Source organism: Tachyglossus aculeatus, chromosome 22, assembly GCF_015852505.1.
Source record: "Tachyglossus aculeatus isolate mTacAcu1 chromosome 22, mTacAcu1.pri, whole genome shotgun sequence".
NCBI lineage: Eukaryota > Metazoa > Chordata > Mammalia > Monotremata > Tachyglossidae > Tachyglossus > Tachyglossus aculeatus.
This window is the reverse complement of record NC_052087.1, coordinates 50,198,105-50,223,178: the sequence shown is the minus strand read 5'-3', so window position 1 is coordinate 50,223,178 and position 25,074 is coordinate 50,198,105. Positions and strand designations below refer to the sequence as shown.

At 47.7% G+C, this 25,074-nt stretch overlaps 1 protein-coding gene across 2 annotated transcripts in view; it reads left to right on the top strand.

Annotated features, from left to right (window-relative positions):
* The window catches only part of PACS1 (phosphofurin acidic cluster sorting protein 1), a 162,808-nt gene that overhangs the window by 108,968 nt on the left and 28,766 nt on the right, over positions 1-25,074 (top strand). For both annotated transcript variants that reach the window (XM_038764658.1, XM_038764659.1), the window contains exons 5-11: positions 4,542-4,686; positions 6,373-6,464; positions 6,634-6,714; positions 12,772-12,831; positions 14,161-14,321; positions 17,586-17,679; positions 20,029-20,109. In XM_038764658.1, the coding sequence (XP_038620586.1) occupies positions 4,542-4,686; positions 6,373-6,464; positions 6,634-6,714; positions 12,772-12,831; positions 14,161-14,321; positions 17,586-17,679; positions 20,029-20,109 (714 nt within the window). The remainder of the gene's footprint in view (positions 1-4,541; positions 4,687-6,372; positions 6,465-6,633; positions 6,715-12,771; positions 12,832-14,160; positions 14,322-17,585; positions 17,680-20,028; positions 20,110-25,074) is intronic.

Below are 25,074 nucleotides of genomic sequence, written 5' to 3'. Positions count from 1 at the left end.
AGCGACCATCTCTATATGTTGCCAACTTGGACTTCCCAAGCGCTTAGTCCAGTGCTTTGCTCACAGTCAGTGCTCAATAAATACGATTGAATGAATGAATGAATGACTCTGCCGCTTGGCTACTGTGTGACCTTGGGCGAGTCACTCCCTGGGCCTCAAGTTACCTCATCTGTAAAATGGGGGTGAAGACTGTGAGCCCCATGTGGGGCAGGGACTCCGTCCAACCCGGTTACCTTGTTTCTACCCCAGTTCTCAGAACAGTGCCAGTGTTAAGTAAGCACTTAACAGATGCCGTTTAAAAAAATAAATAATAATAATAATTTTGGTATTTGTTAAGCGCTTACTATGTGCAAAGCACTGTTCTAAGCGCTGGGGAGGATACAAGGTGATCAGGTTGTCCCATGTGGGGCTCACAATCTCAATCCCCATTTTACAGATGAGGTAACTGAGGCATAGAGAAGTTCAGTGACTTGCCCAAAGTCACACAGCTGACAAGTGGCAGAGCCGGGATCTGAACCCATGACCTCTGACTCCAAAGCCCGGGCTCTTTCCTCTGAGCCATGGGATAATAATAATAATAATGATGGCATTTATTAAGCACTTACTACGTGCCAAGCGCTGTTCTAAGCGCTGGGGAGTTTACAAGGTGATCAGGTTGTCCCAGGCGGGGCTCACAGTCTTAATCCCCATTTTACAGACGAGGGACGAGGGAATGTGCTTGTTCATTCATTCGCTAGACTAAGCCACCCCCCACAGCACTTATGTCCACATCTGACCCTTATTGATGTTTATTAATGTCTGTTTCCCCCTCTAGACTGTAAGCTCGTTGTGGGCAGGGAATGTGTTTGTTCATTCATTCACTAGACTGTAAGCTCGTTGTGGACAGGGAATGTGTTTGTTTATTCATTCATTCACTAGACTAAGCCACCCCCACAGCACTTATGTCCATATCTGACCCTTATTGATTTTTATTAATGTCTGTTTCCCCCTCTAGACTGTAAGCTCATTGTGGGCAGGGAATGTGTTTATTCATTCATTCACTAGACTAAGCCACCCCCACAGCACTTATGTCCATATCTGACCCTTATTGATGTTTATTAATGTCTGTTTCCCCCTCTAGACTGTAAGCTCGTTGTGGGCAGGGAATGTTGCCGACTTGTCCTTCCCAAGCCCTTAGTCCAGTGCTCTGCACACAGTAAGCGCTCAATAAATATGATTGAATGAATGAATGTGTTTGTTTATTCATTCATTCACTAGACTGTAAGCTCGTTGTGGGCAGGGAATGTGCCAACTTGTACTTCCCAAGCCCTTAGTCCAGTACTCTGCACACAGTAAGCGCTCAATGAATACGATTGAATGAATGAATGTGTTTGTTCATTCATTCACTAGACTAAGCTCATTGTGGGCAGGGACTGTGTTTGTTTATTCATTCATTCACTAGACTAAGCCACCCCCACAGCACTTATGACCATATCTGACACTTATTGATGTTTATTAATGTCTGTTTCCCACTCTAGACTGTAAGCTCATTGTGGGCAGGGAATGTGCCAGGTTGTACTTCCCAAGCACTTAGTCCAGTGCTCTGCACACAGTAAGCGCTCAATAAATACGATTGAATGAATGAATGTGTTTGTTCATTCATTCACTAGACTGTAAGCTCATTGTGGGCAGGGAATGTGTTTGTTCATTCATTCACTAGACCGTAAGCTCGTTGTGGGCAGGGGATGTGTTTGTTCATTCATTCATTCAATCGTATTTATTCATTCCTTCAATCGTATTTATTGAGCGCTTACTGTGCGCCGAGCACTGTACTACGCGCTTGGGAGGTACAGGTCGGCAACGTTTAGAGACGGTCCCGATCCGACAACGGGCTCCCAGTCTAGAAGGGGGAGAAGGACAACAAAACAAAACATGTGGACAGGTGTCAAGTCGTCAGAACGGATAGAATTAAAACTAGATGCACATCATTAACAAAATAAATTGAATAGTAAATATGTACAAGTAAAATAAATAGAGTAGTAAATCTGTACAACAACGGGCTCCCAGTCTAGAAGGGGGAGACGGACAAGAAAACCAAACACGTGGACAGGTGTCAAGTCGTCAGAACAGATAGAATTAAAGCTAGATGCACATCATTAACAAAATAAATGGAATAGTAAATATGTACAAGTGAAATAGAGTAGTAAATCTGTACAACAACGGGCTCCCAGTCTAGAAGGGGGAGATGGACAACAAAACAAAACACGTGGACAGTTGTCAAGTCGTCAGAGCAGATAGAATTAAAGCTAGATGCACATCACTAACAAAATAAGTGGAATAGTAAATACGTAAAAGTGAAATAAATAGAGTAGTAAATCTGTACAACAACAGGCTCCCAGTCTAGAAGGGGGAGACATAAGAAAACCAAACACGTGGACAGGTGTCAAGTCATCAGAACAGATAGAATTAAAGCTAGATGCACATCATTAACAAAATTAATGGAATAGTAAATATGTACAAGTAAAATAAATAGAGTAGTAAATCTGTACAACAACGGGCTCCCAGTCTAGAAGGGGGAGACAGACAACAAAACAAAACATGTGGACAGGTGTCAAGTCGTCAGAACAGATAGAATTAAAGCTAGATGCACATCCTTAACAAAATAAATGGAATAGTAAATATGTACAAGTAAAATAAATAGAGTAGTAAATCTGTACAACAACGGGCTCCCAGTCTAGAAGGGGGAGACACAAGAAAACCAAACACGTGGACAGGTGTCAAGTCGTCAGAACAGATAGAATTAAAGCTTGATGCACATCATTAACAAAATAAATGGAATAGTAAGTATGTACAAGCAAAATAGAGTAGTAAATCTGTACAAACATATATACAGGTGCTGTGGGGAGGGGAAAGTGATAGGGCGGGGGGGGTGTCAAGTTGTCAGAACAGATAGAATTAAAGCTAGATGCACATCATTAACAAAATAAATGGAATAGTAAATATGTACAAGTAAAACAAATAGAGTAGTAAATCTGTACAACAACGGGCTCCCAGTGTAGAAGGGGGAGACGGACAACAAAAGAAAACATGTGGACAGATAGAATTAAAGCTAGATGCACTTCGTTAACAAAATAAATGGAATAGTAAATATGTACAAGTAAAACAGAGTAGTAAATCTGTACAAACATATATACAGGTGCTGTGGGGAGGGGAAAGTGATAGGGCATGGGGAGTGTCAAGTTGTCAGAACAGATAGAATTAATGTTAGATGCACATCATTAACAAAATAAATGGAATAGTAAATATATACAAGTAAAATAAATAGAGTAGTAAATCTGTTAAACAAGGGGTTCCCAGTGTAGAAGGGGGACACGGACAACAAAAGAAAGCATGTGGACAGATAGAATTAAAGCTAGGTGCACATTAATAGAATAAATGCAATAGTAAATATGGACAAGTGAAATAAATGGAGTAGTAAATCTGTACAAACATATATACAGGTGCTGTGGGGAGGGGAAAGTGATAGGGCGGGGGGGTGTCAAGTTGTCAGAACAGATAGAATTAAAGCTAGATGCACATCATTAACAAAATAAATGGAATAGTAAATATGGACAAGGAAAATAGAGGAGTAAATCTGTACAACAACGGGCTCCCAGTGTAGAAGGGGGAGACGGACAACAAAAGCAGCGTGGCTCAGTGGAAAGAAAACGGGCTTTGGAGTCAGAGGTCATGGGTTCAAATCCCGACTCTGCCACATGTCTGCTGGGTGACCTTGTGCAAGTCGCTTAACTTCTCCGAGCCTCAGTTCCCTCATCTGTAAAATGGGGATTAAGACTGTGAGCCCCACGGGGGGCAATTTGATCACCACGTATCCCCCCCAGCGCTTAGAACAGCGCTGTGCACATAGTGAGCGCTTAACAAATGCCATCAAAAAAAAAAAAGAAAACGTGGACATTTAACGATGTGCACGTCGTTAACAAAATAAATGGAATAGTAAATAAGGACAGGTAAAATAAATAGAGTAGTAAATCTGTACAAACATATTTACAGGTGCTGTGGGGAGGGGAAGGAGGTAGGACAGGGGTGAGGGGTCCCCCCTCCATCCCCCACATCTTGCCTCCTTCCCTTCCCCACAGCACCTGTATATATGTATATATGTTTGTACAGATTTATTACTCTATTTATTTTACTTGTACCTATCTATTCTATTTATTTTATTTTGTTAGTATGTTTGGTTTTGTTCTCCGTCTCCCCCTTTTAGACTGTGATCCCACTGTCGGGTAGGGACTGTCTCTAGATGTTGCCAGTTTGTACTTCCCAAGCGCTTAGTCCAGTGCTCTGCACATAGTAAGCGCTCAATAAATACGACTGATGATGATGGGGAGGAGGAGACCGGACCGGAGTCCGACCCGATTGCGTCGTATCTGCCCCAGCGTCCGGCACGGTGCCGGGCACGCGGTCGACGCTCAATCCGCCCTGATGATTTTGAGTTTTCCCAAAACTCTGAGGACCGAGGGCTGGCCTGACCTGCTTTTTCCCGCCTATCCCGTCCCCCCCGAAAGGTGATGCAGCATCCCAGCGAGGGAGCCCTCATCCTCGGCCTGCACAGCAACGTGAAGGACGTGGCCGTCCCCGTAGCAGAGATCAAAATCTACTCCCTGTCCAGCCAGCCCATCGACCACGAAGGAATCAAGACCAAGCTGTCCGGTAAGCCTGGCGAGGGGCGGGCCACCCCCGCCCCGATTTCATTCAATCATTCCTTCATTCAGTCGTACTTATTGAGCGCTTACTGCGTGCAGAGCACTGGGAAGGCCAAGTCGGCAACGTCTAGAGGCGGTCCCTACCCGACAACGGGCTCCCAGTCTAGAAGGGGGAGACGGACGACAAAGCAAGACACGTGGGCAGGTGTCAAGTCGTCAGAATAAATAGAAATAAAGCTAGGTGCACATCATTAACAAAATAAATAGAACGGTAAATATGGACAAGTAAAATAAATAATAGAGTAATAAATCTGGACAAACATATATACAGGGGCTGTGGGGAGGGGAAGGAGGTAGGGCGGGGGGGATTCATTCATTCGCCTGATCACCTTGTAACCTCCCCAGCGCTTAGAACAGTGCTTTGCACATAGGAAGCGCTTAATAAATGCCATCATTATTATTATTCAGTTGTATTTGTTGAGCGCTTACTGTGTGCAGAGCACTGGACTAAGCGCTTGGGAAGTCCAAGTTGGCAACATATAGAGACAGCCCCTACCCAACAACGAGCTCACAGTCTAGAAGGGGAAGACAGAGAACAAAACAAAACATATTAATAAAATAAATAGAATAAATATGTACAAATAAAATAGAGTAATAAATTCATTCATTCATTCAGTCGTATTTATTGAGCGCTTACTGTGTGCAGAGCACTGTGCTAAGCGCTTGGGAAGTCCAAGTTGGCAACATCTAGAGACGGTCCCTACCCGACAGCGGGCTCACAGTTTAGAAGGGGGAGACAAGACAACAAAACAAAACATATTAACAAAATAAAGTAAATAGAATAAATATCTAGACTGTGAGCCCACTGTTGGGTAGGGCCTGTCTCTAGATGTTGCCAACTTGTACTTCCCAAGCGCTTAGTACAGTGCTCTGCACACAGTAAGTGCTCAATCAATACGATTGAATGAATGAATGAATATATGTATATATGTTTGTACATATTTATTACTCTATTTTACTTGTACATATTTATTCTATTTATTTTATTTTGTTAATATGTTTTGTCTTGTTGTCTCCCCTTCTATCAATCAATCAATCAATCAATCGTATTTATTGAGCGCTTCCTGTGTGCAGAGCACTGTACTAAGCCCTTGGGAAGTACAAGTTGGCAACACATAGAGACAGTCCCTACCCAACCGGGACTAGCCTGTGAGCCCGCTGTCGGGTAGGGACCGTCTCTAGATGTTGCCAACTTGGACTTCCCAAGCGCTTAGTCGAGTGCTCTGCACACAGTAAGCGCTCAATAAACACGATTGAGTGAATGAACGTACAAATAAAGTAAGGAAATAGAGTAATAAATCCGTACAAACATATATAGATATATATAGGTGCTGTGGGGAGGGGAAGGAGGTAAGGTGGATGGGGAGGAGGAGAGGAAAAAGGGGGCTCATTCATTCATTCATTCAATCATATTTATTCATATTCATATTTATTGAGCGCTTACTGTGTGCAGAGCACTGTACTAGGCGCTTAGTCTGGGAAGGCCTCGCGCCTGACCTTCCCGAGCCCCAACCCCATCCCGGGTGCTGCTCGGGAGAGCGGCAGCCCCGTCGGGCCGCCTCCGAGGGCGGAGCGCGGAGGAGGTGGGTGGCCCAGCGTTCCCCTCACTCTTCGCTCACCTTTGGGCCCCCAGACCGCTCTCCCGACATCGACAACTATTCCGAAGAGGAGGAGGAGAGTTTCTCGTCGGAACAGGAAGGGAGCGACGATCCGCTACACGGGCAGGTGCGTGTCCGTGCCCCCGACCCGCCGCCGGGCCCCGCTGCTCCCCGGGCCGGGCCCGGCCTCTCCCGGAGACCTCCCGCGCTCTGCGCCCCTGGGGTCCCGCCCGGCCCCCCAGCTGAAATCTCGGGCGGCGATGGAGGGTACCGCTGACCCTTTGCCCCCTGCCCAGGACCTGTTCTACGAAGACGAGGATCTGCGCAAGGTGAAGAAGACCCGAAGGAAACTGACCTCCGCCTCGGCCATCACCCGGGTACGTCCTGGGGCCTTCCCTTCTATCGTCATCATCAATCGTATTTATTGAGCGCTGACTGTGTGCAGAGCACTGGACTAAGCGCTTGGGAAGCCCAAGTTGGCAACATACAGAGACGGTCCTTACCCAACAGTGGGCTCACAGTCTAAAAGGGGGAGACAGAGTACAAAACCAAAGATACTAAAAAAATAAAATAAATAGAATAGATATGTACAAGTAAAATAAATAAATAGAGTAATAAATATGTCCAAACATGTATACATATATACAGGTGCTGTGGGGAAGGGAAGGAGGTAAGATGGGGGGGATGGTGAGGGGGACGAGGGGGAGAGGAAGGAAGGGGCTCAGTCTGGGAAGGCCTCCTAGAGGAGGTGAGCTCTCAGTAGGGCCTTCTAGACTGTGAGCCCACTGTTGGGCAGGGACCGTCTCTATATGTTGCCAACTCGGACTTCCCAAGCGCTTAGTCCAGTGCTCTGCACACAGTAAGCTCTCAATAAATACAATTGAATGATTCCCCCGCTTCCCTCCCTCCTGGGAATCGGACCGGGCCTGCTCCTCACGCTCGAGTCACTTCCCCGTCAGCGGGCCCCGAGGACGCGACTTCCACGGTTTCTATTAAATGCAGTCTCTGACCCTCCCGAAATCTCCCCACCCCGGGACGAATCCCCCGTACCCGCCTTCTCCTTCCCCCTCCCCACCCATACAGTGGTCATTCATTCATTCATTCAATCGCATTTCTTGAGCGCTTACTGTGTGCAGAGCACTGGACTAAGTGCTTGGGAAGTACAGGTTGGCAACATCTAGAGACGGTCCCTACCGAACAGCGGGCTCACAGTCTAGAAGGGGGAGACAGAGAACAAAACAAAACATATTAACAAAATAACATCAATCAATCAATCAATCAATCAGTCGTATTTATTGAGCGCTTACTGTGTGCAGAGCACTGGACTAAGCACTTGGGAAGTACAGGTTGGCAACATATAGAGACGGTCCCTACCCAACAGTGGGCTCACAGTCTAGAAGGGGGAGACAGCGAACAAAACATATTAACAAAATAAAATCAATCAATCATATTTATTGAGTGCTTACTGTGTGCAGAGCACTGTACTAAGCGCTTGGGAAGTACAGGTTAACCATAGCCAATAATAATAATAATGATGGTATTTGTTAAGCGCTTACTATGTGCAAAGCACTGTTCTAAGTGCTGGGGAGGTTACTTATTTGTTAAGCACTTACTATGTGCAAAGCACTGTTCTAAGCGCTGGGGAGGTTACTTATTTGTTAAGCACTTACTATGTGCCAAGCACTGTTCTGAGCACTGGGGAGGTTACAAGGTGATCAGGTTGTCCCACGGGGGGTCCACATTTTTAATCCCCATTTTACAGATGGGGTGACTGAGGCCCAGAGAAGTGAAGTGACTTGCCCAAAGTCACACAGCTGACAGTTGATGGAGCCGGAATTTGAACCCATGACATCTGACTCCAAAGCCCGGGCGCTTTCCACTGAGCCACGCTGCTTCTCCAAGTGCTCCAGAATCCCACCGAGAAGGTGCTTAGTAGGATGGAGAGCTGGGTAACTCAGACTGCCTTGCATGGAGTCATGAGAAGCAGCATGGCTCAGTGGAAAGAGCCCGGGTTTGGGAGTCAGAGGTCATGGGTTCAAATCCCGGCTCTGCCGCTTGACAGCTGGGTGACTTTGGGCAAGTCACTTCACTTCTCTGGGCCTCAGTTCCCTCATCTGGAAAATGGGGATTAAGACTGTGAGCCCCCCTATGGGACCACCTGATCACCCTGTAACCTCCCCAGCGCTTAGAACAGTGCTTTGCACATAGTAAGCACTTAATAAATGCCATCATTTATATATATATATATGTATATATATATATGTTTGTACATATTTATTACTGTATTTATTTTACTTGTACATATCTATTCTATTTTATTTTGTTAATACGTTTGGTTTTGTTCTCTGTCTCCCCCTTCTAGACTGTGAGCCCACTGTTGGGTAGGGCCTGTCTCTATATGTTGCCAACTTGTACTTCCCAAGCGCTTAGTACAGTGCTCTGCACACAGTAAGCGCTCAATAAATACAATTGATTGATTGATCATTATTATTATCATTATTATTATTATTATTATTATACTCTGTGTGCCTCACCTTCCCTCGCCAGACTACAGGGACAATTGCAGACGTCTTCCCCAAGCCCGGTGATAACGGAGTCAAAAGCAGTGTGGTGTAATGTCTAGGGCCCGGGCCTGGGATTCTTGGGCCCTGGGTTCTAATTCTGGCCCCACCACTTGTCTCCTGTGTGACCTTTGGCAAGTCAGTTGACTTCTCTGGGCCTCAATTCCCTCGTCTGTAAAATGGGGAATAAGACAGTGAGCCCAGTGCCTGGCACAAAGTAAGGGCTTCAAAAACACCATTTAAAATAAAAACCACCCAGGAGCCTGGAAGAGAAACTATATTATATTCACCTGCACGGATCCTCCTCTGTAATTTTCAATCTCTGCCCCCGAGGAGCTTCCAAACTCACGGCGGAGACAGATGTTTAAATCGGCTACTCGGAGGGGAAGCAACTGAGTATAAGCCTTGGAAAACAGCACGGCGAAGTGGATAGAGCACGGGCTTTGGGAGTCAGAAGGTTGCGGGTTCTAATTCCGGCTCTGCCAATTGTCATTCATTCATTCATTCCATCGTATTTACTGAGCGCTTACTGTGTGCAGAGCACTGGACTAAGCGCCTGGGAAGTACAAGTTGGCAACATAGAGAGACGGCCCCTACCCAAAAGCGGGCTCACAGTCTACTGTGTGAGTTTGGGCAAGTCACTTCACTTCTCCGTGCCTCAGTTCCCTCATCTGTAAAATGGGGATTAAGACTGGGAGCCCCCCGTGGGACAACCTGATCACCTTGCAACCTCCCCAGTGCCTAGAACAGTGCTTTGCACATAGTAAGCGCTTAATAAATGCCATCATCATCATCATGTGCATCCCAACCTCCTCCAGTCAACTTCTCTGTGCCTCAGTTACCTCATCTGGAAATGCCATCATTATTATTATGTCACTTCACTTCTCCGTGCCTCAGTTTCCTCATCTGTAAAAACGAGGATTAAGACTGCGAGCCCCATGTGGGACAGGGAATGTGTCCAACCCCATTTGTATCCACCCCAGCCTGGCACACAGTAAGTGCTTAACAAATGCCACGATTCTTATTATAAGTGTGGTTGGGGTGGGGTATTCATTCATTCAGTCGTATTTATTGGGCGCTTACTGTGTGCAGAGCACTGTACTAAGCGCTTGGGAAGTACAAGTTGGCAACATATAGAGACGGTCCCTACCCAACAGTGGGGTATCAGAGTTCTTTGCGGGTGCAGCCCCATTCATTCATTCAATCGTATTTATTGAGCGCTTACTGTACTAAGCACTTGGGAAGTCCAAGTTGGCAACATATAGAGACGGTCCCTACCCAACAACGGGCTCGCAGTCTAGATGTGATTTCCCTGTCATTCATTCATTCAATCGTATTTATTGAGCGCTTACTGTGTGCAGAGCACTGTACTAATCAATCAATCAATTGTATTTATTGAGCGCTTACTGTGTGCAGAGCACTGTATTAAGCGCTTGGGAAGTCCAAGTTGGCAACATATAGAGATGGCCCCTACCCGACAGCGGGCTCACAGTCTAGAAGGGGGAGACAGACAACAAAACAAAACATATTAACAAAATAAAATAAATAGAATAAATATGTACAAGTAAAATAAATAAGAGTAATAAATCTGTACAAACATATATACATCTATACAGGTACTGTGGGGAGGGGAAGGAGGTAAGGCAGGGGGGATGGAGAGGGGGAGAGGAGGGAGGGGGCTTGTGTGTGTATATATATGTAATATATATATATATATAATTATATAATGTAATTCTATTTCTTTTCATTGATGCTGTTGATGCCTGTTTACTTGTTGTGATGTCTGTCTCTCCCCTTCTAGACTGTGAGCCCATTGTGGGCAGGGATTGGGAAGTCCAAGTTGGCAACATATAGAGACGGTCCCTACCCAACAACCTGCTCACAGTCTAGAAGGGATTTCCCTTCATTCATTCATTCATTCAATCGTATTTATTGAGCGCTTACTGTGTGCAGAGCACTGGACTAAGCGCTTGGGAAGTCCAAGTCAGCAATATATAGAGACAGTCCCTACCCCACAGCGGGCTCACAGTCTAGAAGGGGGAGACAGACAACAAAACAAAACATATTAACAAAATAAAATAAATAGAATTCATTCATTCATTCATTCAATCGTATTTATTGAGCGCTTACTGTGTGCAGAGCACTGGACTAAGCGCTTGGGAAGTACAAGTTGGCAGCATATAGAGACGGTCCCTACCCACCAGTGGGCTCACAGTCTAGTAGGGGGGGACAGAGAACAGAACAAAACATATTAACAAAATAAAATAAATAGAATAAATATGTACAAGTAAAATAAATACAGTAATAAATATGAACAAACATATTCATTCATTCAATCGTATTTATTGAGCGCTTACTGTGTGCAGAGCACTGTACTAAGCGCTTGGGAAGTCCAAGTTGGCAACATCTAGAGATGGTCCCTACCCAATAGTGGGCTCACAGTCTAGAAGGGGGAGACCGAGAACAGAACAAAATATATTAACAAAATAAAATAAATAGAATAAATGTGCACAAATTAAATAGAGTAATAAATTCATACAAACATATACAGGTGCTGTGGGGAGGGGAAGGAGGTAAGGTGGGGGGATTCATTCATTCATTCAATCGTATTTATTGAGCGCTTACTGTGTGCAGAGCACTGGACTAAGCGCTTGGGAAGTCCAAGTTGGCAACATCTAGAGACGGTCCCTACCCAACAGTGGGCTCACAGTCTAGAAGGGGGAGACAAGACTAGAAGGGGGATGGGGAGGAGTTTTACCAGGGAGGAGCCCTTTGGGGTTTTGCAGCCTGGACTCCTGGTATCCCTCCCACCCCGTCGTCCTTCCCCCTACTGAAGAGATGGGGGCTCGGGGGTCTTTGCCTCTTGGGTCCCGCCCATCGTTGTGGCGGCCCGGTTTCCGAGCTAACCCCTAGTCCCGGGTCTCTTCCCCCCGCCCCTCCGGTCAGGCTTCAGATCGTCCTGGGACCAGATTAGGTCTGGGGCCTTTGTGGCCGCGGGGCTCAGTCGCAGTTATCCTCGTGTCTGTCCCCACTTCAATCCGTACTTCACGCCGCTGCCCGGATTGTCTTTGTCCAGAAACGCTGTGGGCATGTTACTCCCCTCCTCAAAAATCTCCAGTGGCTACCAGTCAATCTGCGCATCAGGCAGAAACTCCTCACCCTGGGCTTCAAGGCTGCCCATCCCCTCGCCCCCTCCTACCTCCCCTCCCTTCTGTCCTCGTCCAGCCCAGCCCGCACCCTCCACTCCTCTGCCACCGCTAATCTCCTCACCGTTAGGCCTCGCTCTCGCCCGTCCCGCCGTCGACCCCCGGCCCCCGTCATCCCCCGGGCCCGCAATGGCCTCCCTCTGCCCATCCGCCAAGCTCGCTTTCTTCCTCCCTTCAAGGCTCTACTGAGAGCTCACCTCCTCCAGGAGGCCTTCCCACACTCAGCCCCCTCTTTCCTCTCCCCTTCCTCCCCCTCTCCATCCCCCCCGCCTTACCTCCTTCCCTTCCCCATAGCACCTGTATATACGTTTGTACATATTTATTACTCTATTTTACTTGTCCATATCTATTCTATTTATTTTATTTTGTTAGTATGTTTGGTCTTGTTGTCTGTCTCCCCCTTCTAGACTGTGAGCCCACTGTTGGGTAGGGACCGTCTCTAGATGTTGCCAACTTGGACTTCCCAAGCTCTTCACACAGTAAGCACTCAATAAATACTGATTCTAGACTGTGAGCCCACTGTTGGGTAGGGACTGTCTCTATATGTTGCCAACTTGTCCTTCCCAAGCGCTTAGTCCAGTGCTGTGCACACAGTAAGCGCTCAATAAATACGATTGATGGATTGATTGATTGATTGAGGGTGGCGGCTCTCTCTGTGTCCTTGCAGCAACCCAACATCAAACAGAAGTTCGTGGCCCTGCTGAAGAGGTTTAAGGTTTCTGACGAGGTACGACTCCCTCCTCCCCCCATCCCCACACCCCTCTCCCTTATAGGAAGGCCGAAGAAAGGGCCTGGGACAGAATTCCCAAACCGGATGATAAGGCCTCAGTCCAGTTCAGGAGAAGCAGCATGGCTCAGTGGAAAGAGCCCGGGCTTTGGAGTCAGAGGTCATGGGTTCAAATCTCGGCTCCACCAATTGTCAGCTGTGTGACTTTGGGCAAGTCACTTCACTTCTCTGGGCCTCAGTTACCTCATCTGGAAAATGCGGATTAAGACTGTGAGCCCCACGAGGGACAACCTGATCGCCTTGTATCCTCCCCAGCGCTTAAAACAGTGCTTTGCACATAGTAAGCGCTTAATAAATGCCATTATTATTTATTTATTATTATTTATTTATCCACCTGGACCGTTCTTGAGAGAGGCATGGGCTTGGAGCCGGAAATCAGGCGGCCTCCGGGGTTCGTTCATTCATTCAGTCGTATTTATTGAGCGCTTACTGTGTGCAGAGCACTGTACTGAGCGCTTGGGAAGTACAAGTTGGCAAAATATAGAGGCGGTCCCTACCCAACAGCGGGCTCACAGGCTCACACTTAACTTCTCTGGGCCTCAGTTCCCTCATCTGGAAAATGGGGATGAAGACTGTGAGCCCCACGGGGGACAGTCCCTACCCAACAACGGGCTCAAAGGCTCACACTTAACTCCTCTGGGCCTCAGTTCCCTCATCTGGAAAATGGGGATGAAGACTGTGAGCCCCATGGGGGACAGTCCCTACCCAACAGCGGGCCCAAAGCCACACAGCTGACAATTGGCAGAGCCGGGATTTGAACTCATGACCTCTGACTCCAAAGCCCGGGCTCTTTCCACTAAGCCACACTGCTTCAAAAATAATAATAATAATGCTGGCATTTATTAAGCGCTTCCTACGTGCAAAGCACCGCTGGGGAGTTTACGAGGTGATCAGGTTGCCCCACGGGGGGCTCACAGTCTTCATCCCCATTTTCCAGATGAGGGAACTGAGGCCCAGAGAAGTGAAGTGACTCGCCCAAAGTCACCCAGCTGACAATTGGCGGGGGTGGGATTGGAACCCGTGCCCTCTGACTCCAAAGCCCAGGCCCTGTCCACCGAGCCACGCTGCTTCTCAGTGGTGCTGTGCACATAGGAAGCGCTTAATAAATCAATCAATCGTATTTATTGAGCGCTTACTGTGTGCAGAGCACTGGACTAAGCGCTTGGGAAGGAAATGCCATCATTGCATTATGATGAGCAATGATAAATAGATGAATACGGAGGCCCCCGGGAGGGCCCACCCCCTGATTCCAAGCTCCCCTCCCCTCAGGTGGGCTTTGGGCTGGAGCACGTTTCCCGGGAGCAGATCCGCGAGGTGGAAGAGGACCTGGATGAGTTGTACGACAGCCTGGAGATGTACAACCCCAGCGACAGCGGCCCCGAGATGGAAGAGACGGAGAGTATCCTCAGCACCCCCAAGCCCAAGCTCAAGTAAGGCCCTGGCTCCCGCGCCCTCCTCCGCTTCCAGTCTGCCCAAAGGGGCCGGAGCCCGTGGACCACCCCACCCAGCCACGTTATTCCCGTTCTCCCCTGCGGATCCCGGCGGGGCCCACCCTCGCCCCGCGCGGCTCACCTCCTCATCATCGTCGTCATCATCATCAATCGTATTTATTGAGCGCTTACTGTGTGCAGGGCACTGGCCTAAGCGCTTGGGAAGGACAATTGGGCGACATATCATCATCAATCGTATTTATTGAGCGCTTACTGTGTGCAGAGCACTGGACTAAGCGCTTGGGAAGGACAATTTAGCGACATATCATCAATCGTATTTATTGAGCGCTTACTGTGTGCAGAGCACTGTACTAAGCGCTTGGGAAGTACAAGTTGGCAACATATAGAGACAGTCCCTACCCAGCAGTGGGCTCACAGTCTAAAAGGGCAAGGTTTTATCATCATCATCATCATCATCAATCGTATTTATTGAGCGCTTACTGTGTGCAGAGCACTGTCCTAAGCGCTTGGGAAGTACAAATTGGCAACATTATAGAGACGGTCCCTACCCAACAGTGGGCTCACAGTCTAAAAGGGGGAGACAGAGAACAAAACCAAACATACTAACAAAATAAAATGAATAGAAGAGATATGGACAAGTAAAATAAATAGAGTAAAAAAAATATGTACAAACATATATCCACATATACAGGTGCTGTGGGGAAGGGAAGGAGGTAAGATGGGGGGGGATGGAGAGGGGACGAGGGGGGAGAGGAAGGAAGGGGCTCAGTGTGGGAAGGCCTCCTGGAGGAGGTGAGCTCTCAGCAGGGCCTTGAAGGTTTTATCACCTGGGCAAGGTTTTATCTCCCTGCCAGAAAGCAGTGCAGCCTAGCCACGAGAGCCCCCGCCTGCGAGTCTCGAGGACCTGGGTTCTAATCCCAGACAAGCAGCGTGGCTCGGTGGAAAGAGCCCGGGCTTTGGGGTCAGAGGTCGTGGGTTCCAATCCCGGCTCCACCACGTGTCAGCTGCGAGACGCTGAGCAAGGCGCTTCCCTTCTCCGTGCCTCGGTGACCTCATCTGGAAAACGGGGGTGAAGACTGTGAGCCCAGTGTGCGACAGGGACTGTGTCTAACCCAATTACCTCGCATTTACCCCAGCGCTTAGTACAGTGCCTGGCACACAGTAAGGGCTTAACGGATACCGCAATTATTATTATTACTGGTTGAGTTGTACTGGTTGTACTTCCCAAGCGCTTAGTCCAGTGCTCTGCACACAGTAAGCGCTCAATAAATACGATTGATTGATTGATTGAGTGAGCCTGAAGCACTTGAACCTCCTGAGAATCCCCCTCTCCTGCCGTCCCCCCTCCAGCCTGTCATTCATTCATTCATTCAATCATATTTATTGAGCGCTTACTGTGTGCAGAGCACTGTACTAAGCGCTTGGGAAGTCCAAGTTGGCGACATATAGAGACGGTCCCTACCCAACAGCGGGCTCACGGTCTAGAAGACTGTCAGGCCCGAGGATTTGGGCAGAATGGCGGGCGTCAGTGAGGGAAAGGCCAAGCCCCTGAGAATCCCCCTCTCCTGCCGTCCCCCCTCCAGCCTGTCATTCATTCATTCATATTTATTGAGCGCTTACTGAGTGCAGAGCACTGTACTAAGCGCTTGGGAAGTCCAAGTTGGCGACATATAGAGACGGTCCCTACCCAACAGCGGGCTCACGGTCTAGAAGACTGTCAGGCCCGAGGATTTGGGCAGAATGGCGGGCGTCAGTGAGGGAAAGGCCAAGCCCGGGCCGGCCCCGGCGTTGCGGGAAGGGGGAAGGTGGTCAAGGGACTTCTGTTCTTCCGACATTGTGAACCTGTCACCCTCCGGAGCCTGGCGGGAGGAGCCCGAACCCAGGAGTCGGAAGATCTGGGTTCTAATCCCGGCTCCGCCGCTTGTCTGTGCGCTTGTCTGTTCTTCTAGACTGTGAGCCCACTGTTGGGTAGGGACCGTCTCTACATGTTGCCAACTTGGACTTCCCAAGCGCTCAGTCCAGTGCTCTGCACACAGTAAGCGCTCAGTAAATACGATCGATTGATTGATCATCTGTAGGGTGACCCAGGAGAGTCACTTCACTTGTCTGAGCCTCAGTTCCCTCCTTACGTGGACTTTGAGCCCCATGTGGGACCCAGTTATCTCGACGTTTACCACAGTTATTATTCAGCACTGTTCAGTATCCCAGGATTACATTACATTAACGACAACCTCATTCGCACCTACTCAGCCTTCCTGTCAATCAATCAGTCGTATTTCTTGAGCGCTTACTGTGTGCAGAGCACTGGACTAAGCGCTTCCTGTCCCGCCATTGACCCCCGGGCCTGGAATGGCCTCCCTCTGCCCATCCGCCAAGCTAGCTCTCTTCCTCCCTTCAAGGCCCTACTGAGAGCTCACCTCCTCCAGGAGGCCTTCCCACACTGAGCCCCTTCCTTCCTCTCCATCCCCCGCATCTTACCTCCTTCCCTTCCCCACAGCACTTGTATATATGTATATATGTTTGTACATATTTATTACTCTATTTATTTTACTTGTACTCTATTCTATTTATTTTATTTTGTTAGTATGTTTGGTTTTGTTGTCTGTCTCCCCCCTGTTAGACTGTGAGCCCACTGTTGGGTAGGGACTGCCTCTAGATGTTGCCAGCTTGTACTTCCCAAGCACTTAGTACAGTGCTCTGCACACAGTAAGCGCTCAATAAATATGATTGATTGATTGATTTTGTTCTGTCTCCCCCTTCTAGACTGTGAGCCCACTGTTGGGTAGGGACTGTCTCTATATGTTGCCGACTTGTACTTCCCAAGCGCTTAGTACAGTGCTCTGCACACAGTAAGCGCTCAATAAATATGATTGATTGATTTTGTTCTGTTTCCCCCTTCTAGACTGTGAGCCCCCTGTTGAGTAGGGAACGTCTCTATATGTTGCCAGCTTGTACTTCCCAAGCGCTTAGTCCAGTGCTCTGCCCACAGTAAGCGCTCAATCAATACGATTGATTGATTGATCCCATCAGCACTGCCACCTTGGGCGGTTGTTTCCTAAGCCATCCCCCTTCTAGACTGGGAGCCCACTGTTGGGTAGGGACCGCCTCCGTATGTTGCCAACTTGGACTTCCCAGGCGCTCAGTCCAGTGCTCTGCGCATAGTAAGCGCTCAATCAATACGATTGAATGAATGAACGAGGGTCACGGGACCCCGTGACGATTCCCAACCTGCTTCTCCCACAGGCCCTTCTTCGAAGGAATGTCCCAGTCCAGCTCCCAGACGGAGATCGGCAGCCTGAACAGCAAAGGCAGCCTGGGCAAGGACACCCCCAGCCCGGTGAGTGGCGGAGGCAGCGGGCCCCGGGGGGGGGAGCGGGAGGACCGCGCTGTCAATCAATCAATCAATCAATCAATCGTATTTATTGAGCGCTTACTGTGTGCAGAGCACTGGACTAAGCGCTTGGGAAGGACAAGTACAGTCCTGGGATTGGTCCCCCCATTCCGGCCCGGCTCTCGACTTGGGAAGTACATTCCGGCACTGTACTTCCCAAGCGCTTAGTACAGTGCTCTGCACATAGTAAGCGCTCAATAAATATGATTGATTGATTGACTCCTCCGGGTTGTTCTGCAATGGAGGTTCTGTGAGAGCGGGAGCGGGAAGCGTTTCGGCGGTGACACCATGATTGAAGAGTTGTTTTCTGGGTTTTTTTCTTCGCGTTAATAACGTTCACATTCTTCTATGTTGCCAACTTGTACTTCCCAAGCACTTCGTACAGTGCTCTGCACATAGTAAGCGCTCAATAAATATGATTGATTAATTGATTGATTGACTCCTCCGGGTTGTTCTGCGATGGAGGTTCTGTGAGAGCGGGAACGGGAAGCGTTTCGGCGGTGACACCATGATTGAAGAGTTGTTTTCTGGGTTTCTTTCTTCGCGTTAATAACGTTCGCGTTCTTCTGTGTTGCCAACTTGTACTTCCCAAGCGCTTCGTACAGTGCTCTGCACATAGTAAGCGCTCAATAAATATGATTGATTAATTGATTGATTGACTCCTCCGGGTTGTTCTGCGATGGAGGTTCTGTGAGAGCGGGAGCGGGAAGAGTTTCGGCGGTGACACCATGATTGAAGAGTTGTTTTCTGGGTTTTTTTTCTTCGCGTTAATAACGTTCGCGTTCTTCTGTGTTCCAACTTGTACTTCCCAAGCGCTTAGTACAGTGCCCTGCGCATAGTAAGCGCTCAATAAATATGATTGATTGATTGATTGATTGACTCCTCCGGGTTGTTCTGCGATGGAGGTTCTGTGAGAGCGGGAGCGGGAAGCGTTTCGGCGGTGACACCATGATTGAAGAGTTGTTTTCTGGGTTTCTTTCTTCGCGTTAATAACGTTCACGTTCTTCTATGTTGCCAACTTGTACTTCCCAAGCGCTTAGTACAGTGCTCTGCACATAGTAAGCGCTCAATAAATATGATTGATTGATTGATTGACTCCTCCGGGTTGTTCTGCGATGGAGGTTCTGTGAGAACGGGAGCGGGAAGAGTTTCGGCGGTGACACCATGATTGAAGAGTTGTTTTCTGGGTTTTTTTCTTCGCGTTAATAACGTTCACATTCTTCTATGTTGCCAACTTGTACTTCCCAAGCGCTTCGTACAGTGCCCTGCACATAGTAAGCGCTCAATAAATATGATTGATTGATTGATTGACTCCTCCGGGTTGTTCTGCGATGGAGGTTCTGTGAGAGCGGGAGCGGGAAGCGTTTCGGCGGTGACACCATGATTGGAGAGTTGTTTTCTGGTTTTTTTCTTCGCGTTAATAACGTTCGCGTTCTTCTGTGTTCCAACTTGTACTTCCCAAGCGCTTAGTACAGTGCCCTGCACATAGTAAGCGCTCAATAAATATGATTGATTGATTGATTGACTCCTCCGGGTTGTTCTGTGATGGAGGTTCTGTGAGAGCGGGAGCGGGAAGCGTTTCGGCGGTGACACCATGATTGAAGAGTTGTTTTCTGGGTTTCTTTCTTCGCGTTAATAACGTTCACGTTCTTCTATGTTGCCAACTTGTACTTCCCAAGCGCTTCGTACAGTGCTCTGCACACAGGAAGTGCTCAATAAATATGATTGATTGATTGATTGCCAACTTGTACTTCCCAAGCGCTTCGTACAGTGCTCTGCACACAGGAAGCGCTCAATAAATATGATTGATTGATTGGTTGCCAACTTGTACTTCCCAAGCGCTTAGCACAGTGCTGTGCACACAGTAAGCGCTCAATAAATATGATTGATTGCCAACTTGTACTTCCCATGCGCTTAGTACAGTGCTCTGCGCACAGTAAGCACTCAATAAATATGATTGATTGATTGATTGCCAACTTGTATTTCCCAAGTGCTTAGTCCAGTGCTCTGCACACAGTAAGCGCTCAATAAATATGATTGATTGATTGATTGCCAACTTGTACTTCCCAAGCGCTTAGTACAGTGCTCTGCACACAGTAAGCGCTCAATAAATATGATTGATTGCCAACTTGTACTTCCCAAGCACTTAGTACAGTGCTCTGCACACAGTAAGTGCTCAATAAATATGATTGATTGCCAACTTGTACTTCCCAAGTGCTTCGTACAGTGCTCTGCACACAGTAAGCGCTCAATAAATACGATTTGATTGATTGATTGATTGATTGATTCTTGCAGATGGAACTGGCCGTCCTGGACAAAGTCAAATCTTCATGGAGTAAAAACCTGGAGGACAGCCTGACAGAAACAGAGACTCTGGTATGGGCTGCCGCTCCTCTTCTAATTCAGATCTACTTAATAATAATGATGTTGGTATTTGTTGAGCGCTTACTATGTGCCAAGCAATCAATCATGCCAAACAATCAATCAGTTGTATTTATTGAGCGCTTACTGTGTGCAGAACACTGTACTAAGCACTTGGGAAGTACAATTGGCAACATCTAGAGACAGTCCCTACCCAACAGCGGGCTCACAGTCTAGAAGGGGGAGACAGAGAACAAAACAAAACATATTAACAAAATAAAATAAATAGAATAGATATGTACAAGTAAAATAAATAAATAGCGCTTAGAACAGTGCTTTGCACATAGTAAGTGCTTAATAAATGCCATTAAAAAAAAAATAGAGTAATAAATCCGTACAAACATATATACATATGTACAGGTGCTGTGGGGAAGGGAAGGAGGCAAGGCAGAGGAATGGAGAGGGGGAGGGGAAGCACTGTTAGAGAAGCAGCGTGGCTCAGTGGAAGGAGCCCGGGCTTTGGAGTCAGTGGTCGTGGGTTCAAATCCCGGCTCTGCCAATTGTCAGCTGTGTGACCTTGGGCAAGTCACTTAACTTCTCTGGGCCTCAGTTCCCTCATCTGTAAAATGGGGATTAAGACTGTGAGCCCCCCGTGGGACAACCTGATCACCTTGTAACCCCCCAGCACTTAGAACAGTGCTTTGCACATAGTAAGCGCTTCATAAATCCCATCATCATCATCATCATCATCACTGTTCTAAGCACTGGGGGGGATACAAGGTGATCAGCGTGGCTCAGTGGAAAGAGCCCGGGTTTTGGAGTCAGAGGTCGTGGGTTCAAATCCTGGTTCCGCCAATTGTCAGCTGGGTGACTTTGGGCAAGTCACTTCACTTCTCTGGGCCTCAGTTCCCTTATCTGTAAATTGGGGATCAAGACTGTGAGCCCCACGTGGAACAACCTGATCACCTTGTATCCCCCTGGCGCAGTAAGAACAGTGCTGTGCACATAACAAGTGCTTAACAAATGCTTAGAACAGTGCTTTGCACATAGTAAGCATCAACATCATCATCAACATCAGTCGTATTTATTGAGTGCTTACTGTGTGCAGAGCACTGTACTAAGCGCTTGGGAAGTCCAAGTTGGCATCATCATCATCATCATCATCAATCGTATTTATTGAGCGCATACTATGTGCAGAGCACTGTACTAAGCGCTTGGGAAGTCCAAGTTGGCAACATCTAGAGACGGTCCCTACCCAACAGTGGGCTCACAATCTAAAAGGGGGAGACAGAGAACAAAACCAAACATACTAACAAAGTAAAATAAATAGAATAGATATGGACAAGTAAAATAAATAATTAAATAAAGAGTAATAAATATGTACAAACATATATACATATATACAGGCACTTATAAGCACTTAACAAATACCATTATTATTATTATTATCAGGTTGTCCCACGTGGGGCTCACGGTCTTAATCCCCATTTTACAGATGAGGTAACTGGGGCCCAGAGAAGTTGAGTGACTTGCCCAAAGTCACCCAGCTGACAGGTGACAGAGCCGGGATTAGAACCCATGACCTCTGACTTCCAAGCCCGGGCTCTTTCCACTGAGCCACACTGCTTCTAATGTACTTGAGAATACTAGTAATATCCCCGCGCAGAGACCACTCCCCACACAGAGACACCCCCCCCTTCCCCCACACAGAGAACAGTGCTCGGCACATAGTAAGCGCTCAGCAAATATTGTTATTATTACTATTATCATTATTATTAATATTCATTCATTCATTCAATCGTATTTATTGAGCGCTTACTGTGTGCAGAGCACTGGACTAAGCGCTTGGGAAGTACAAGTTGGCAACACATAGAGACGGTCCCTACCCAACAGCAGGCTCACAGTCTAGAAGGGGGAGACAGAGAACAAAACAAAACGTATTAATAAAATAAATAGAATATGTACAAGTAGAATAAATAGAGTAATAAATACATGCAAATATTATTAATATTATTAATGTTACAATTGGAGAAGCAGCATGGCTCAGTGGAAAGAGCCTGAGCTTTGGAGTCAGAGAGTTCACGGGTTCGAATCCCACCCCTGCCAGCTGTCAACTGTGTGACCTTGGGCAAGTCAGTTCAGTTCTCTGCACCTCAGTTCCCTCATCTGTCAAATGGGGATGAAGATTGCGAGCGCCCCCCGGGGGACAACCCGATCACCCTGTAACCTCCCCAGCGCCTAGAACAGTGCTTTGCACATAGTAAGCGCTTAACAGATGCCATCATTATTATTATTATTATTAAACATTGTTCTAAGCACCGGGGCAGATGCAAGTTTATCCGGTCCCCCCATGAGACTCACAGTCTAAGAAAGAGGGAGAATAGGGATCGAATCCCCATTTTAAAGTTGAGAAAACTGAGACCCAGAGAGGTGAAGTGACTTGCTCAAGGTCACAGACGGGGGCCAGTGGCAGAGTGCAGATTAGAACCCAGATCCTCTAACCCCCAGGAGCGGGCTCGTAACCTCCCCAGCGCCTAGAACAGTGCTTTGCACATAGTAAGCGCTTAACAAATGCCATCATTATTATTATTATTATTAAACATTGTTCTGAGCACCGGGGCAGATGCAAGTTTATCTGGTCCCCCCGTGAGACTCACAGTCCAAGAAGGAGGGAGAGTAGGGGTCGAATCCCCATTTTAAAGTTGAGAAAACTGAGACCCAGAGAAGTGAAGTGATTTGCCCAAGGCCACAGACGGGGGCCAGTGGCAGAGTGGAGATTAGAACCCAGATCCTCTAACCCCCAGGAGCGGGCTTGTAACCTCCGCAGCGCCTAGAACAGTGCTTTGCACATAGTAAGCGCTTAACAAATGCCATCATTATCATTATTATTAAACATTGTCCTAAGCACCGGGGCAGATGCAAGTTTATCTGGTCCCCCCATGAGACTCACAGTCCAAGAAGGAGGGAGAGTAGGGGTCGAATCCCCATTTTAAAGTTGAGAAAACTGAGACCCAGAGAAGTGAAGTGACTTGCCCAAGGTCACAGATGGGGGCCAGTGGCAGAGGGGAGATTAGAACCCAGATCCTCTAACCCCCAGGAGCGGGCTTGTAACCTCCCCAGCGCCTAGAATAGTGCTTTGCACATAGTAAGCGCTTAACAGATGCCATCATTATTATTATTATTATTAAACATTGTTCTAAGCACCGGGGCAGATGCAAGTTCATCTGGTCCCCCCCCGTGAGACTCACAGTCTAAGAAGGAGGGAGAGTAGGGGTCGAATCCCCATTTTAAAGTTGGGAAAACTGAGACCCAGAGAGGCGAAGTGACTTGCCCAAGGTCACAGACGGGGGCCAGTGGCAGAGCGGAGATTAGAACCCAGATCCTCTAACCCCCAGGAGCGGGCTCTAGCCACTGGGTAATCAATCGTATTTTATTTATTGAGCGCTGACTGTGTGCAGAGCACTGTACTAAGCGCTTGGGAAGTCCAAGTTGGCAACATCTAGAGACAGTCCCTACCCAGCAGTGGGCTCACAGTAATGCCGCGTACTCTGAAAGCCAAGTTCAGTGAATCGGTGTGGAAGCAACTGGGCCTAGTGGAAAGAGCCCGGGCCTGGGGTGTGTCCTTGGGCAAGCCACTTCTCTTCCCTGGGCCTCAGTAACCTCATCTGCCTAATGGGGATTCAGTCCCTGCTGTCCCTCCTACTTTAGACCCGGGAGCCCCATGTGGGACCCGATGATCTCTATCTCCCCCAGCGCTTGGCTCATAGAAAGCGCTTAACAAGTATCCCCGTTGTTATTGAGTGCTCAGTGTGGGCAGAGCACTGGACTAATTGCCTGGGAAAGACAATGCAATGGAGTTCATCATCATCATCATCATAATAATGGCATTTATTAAGCGCTTACTATGTGCAAAGCACTGTTCTAAGCGCTGGGGAGGTTACAGGGTGTCCCGTGAGGGGGGCTCACAGTCTTAATCCCCATTTTACAGATGAGGGAACTGAGGCCCAGAGAAGTGAAGTGACTTGCCCAGAGTCACCCAGCTAGCTCTCTTCCTCCCTTCAAGGCCCTACTGAGAGCTCACCTCCTCCAGGAGGCCTTCCCAGACTGAGCCCCTTCCTTCCTCTCCCCTCGTCCCCCTCTCCATCCCCCCCTTCTTACCTCCTTCCCTTCCCCACAGCACCTGTATAGATGTATATATGTTTGTACAGATTCATTACTCTATTTATTTATTTATTTTACTTGTACATCTCTATTCTATTTATTTTATTTTGTTAGTATGTTTGGTTTTATTCTCTGTCTCCCCCTTTTAGACTGTGAGCCCACTGTTGGGTAGGGACTGTCTCTATTTGTTGCCAATTTGTACTTCCCAAGCGCTTAGTACAGTGCTCTGCACATAGTAAGCGCTCAATAAATACGATTGATGATGATGATGATGATGACTTGCCTAAAGTCACACAGCTGGCAGTTGGCGGAGCCGGGATTTGAACCCCCGACCTCTGACTCCAAAGCCCGGGCTCTTTCATCTCCTCACTGGGCCTCGTTCTCGCCCGTCCCACCGTCGACCCCCGGCCCACGTTATCCCCCTGGCCCGGAATGGCCTCCCTCCTCACATCCGCCAAGCTCGCTCTCTTCCTCCCTTCAAGGCCCTACTGAGAGCTCACCTCCTCCAGGAGGCCTTCCCACACTGAACCCCCTCCTTCCTCTCCCCTTCCTCCCCCTTCCCTCCCCTTCACCTCCCCGCAGCACCTGTATATATGTATATATGTTTGTAAATATTTATTACTCCATTCATTCAATCGTATTTATTGAGCGCTTACTGTGTGCAGAGCGCTGGACTAAGCGCTTGGGAAGTCCAAGTTGGCAACATATAGAGACGGTCCCTACCCAACGGTGGGCTCACAGTCTAGAAGATTTTACTTGTACATATTTATTCTATTTATTTTATTTTGTCAATATGTTTTGTTTTGTTGTCCGTCTCCC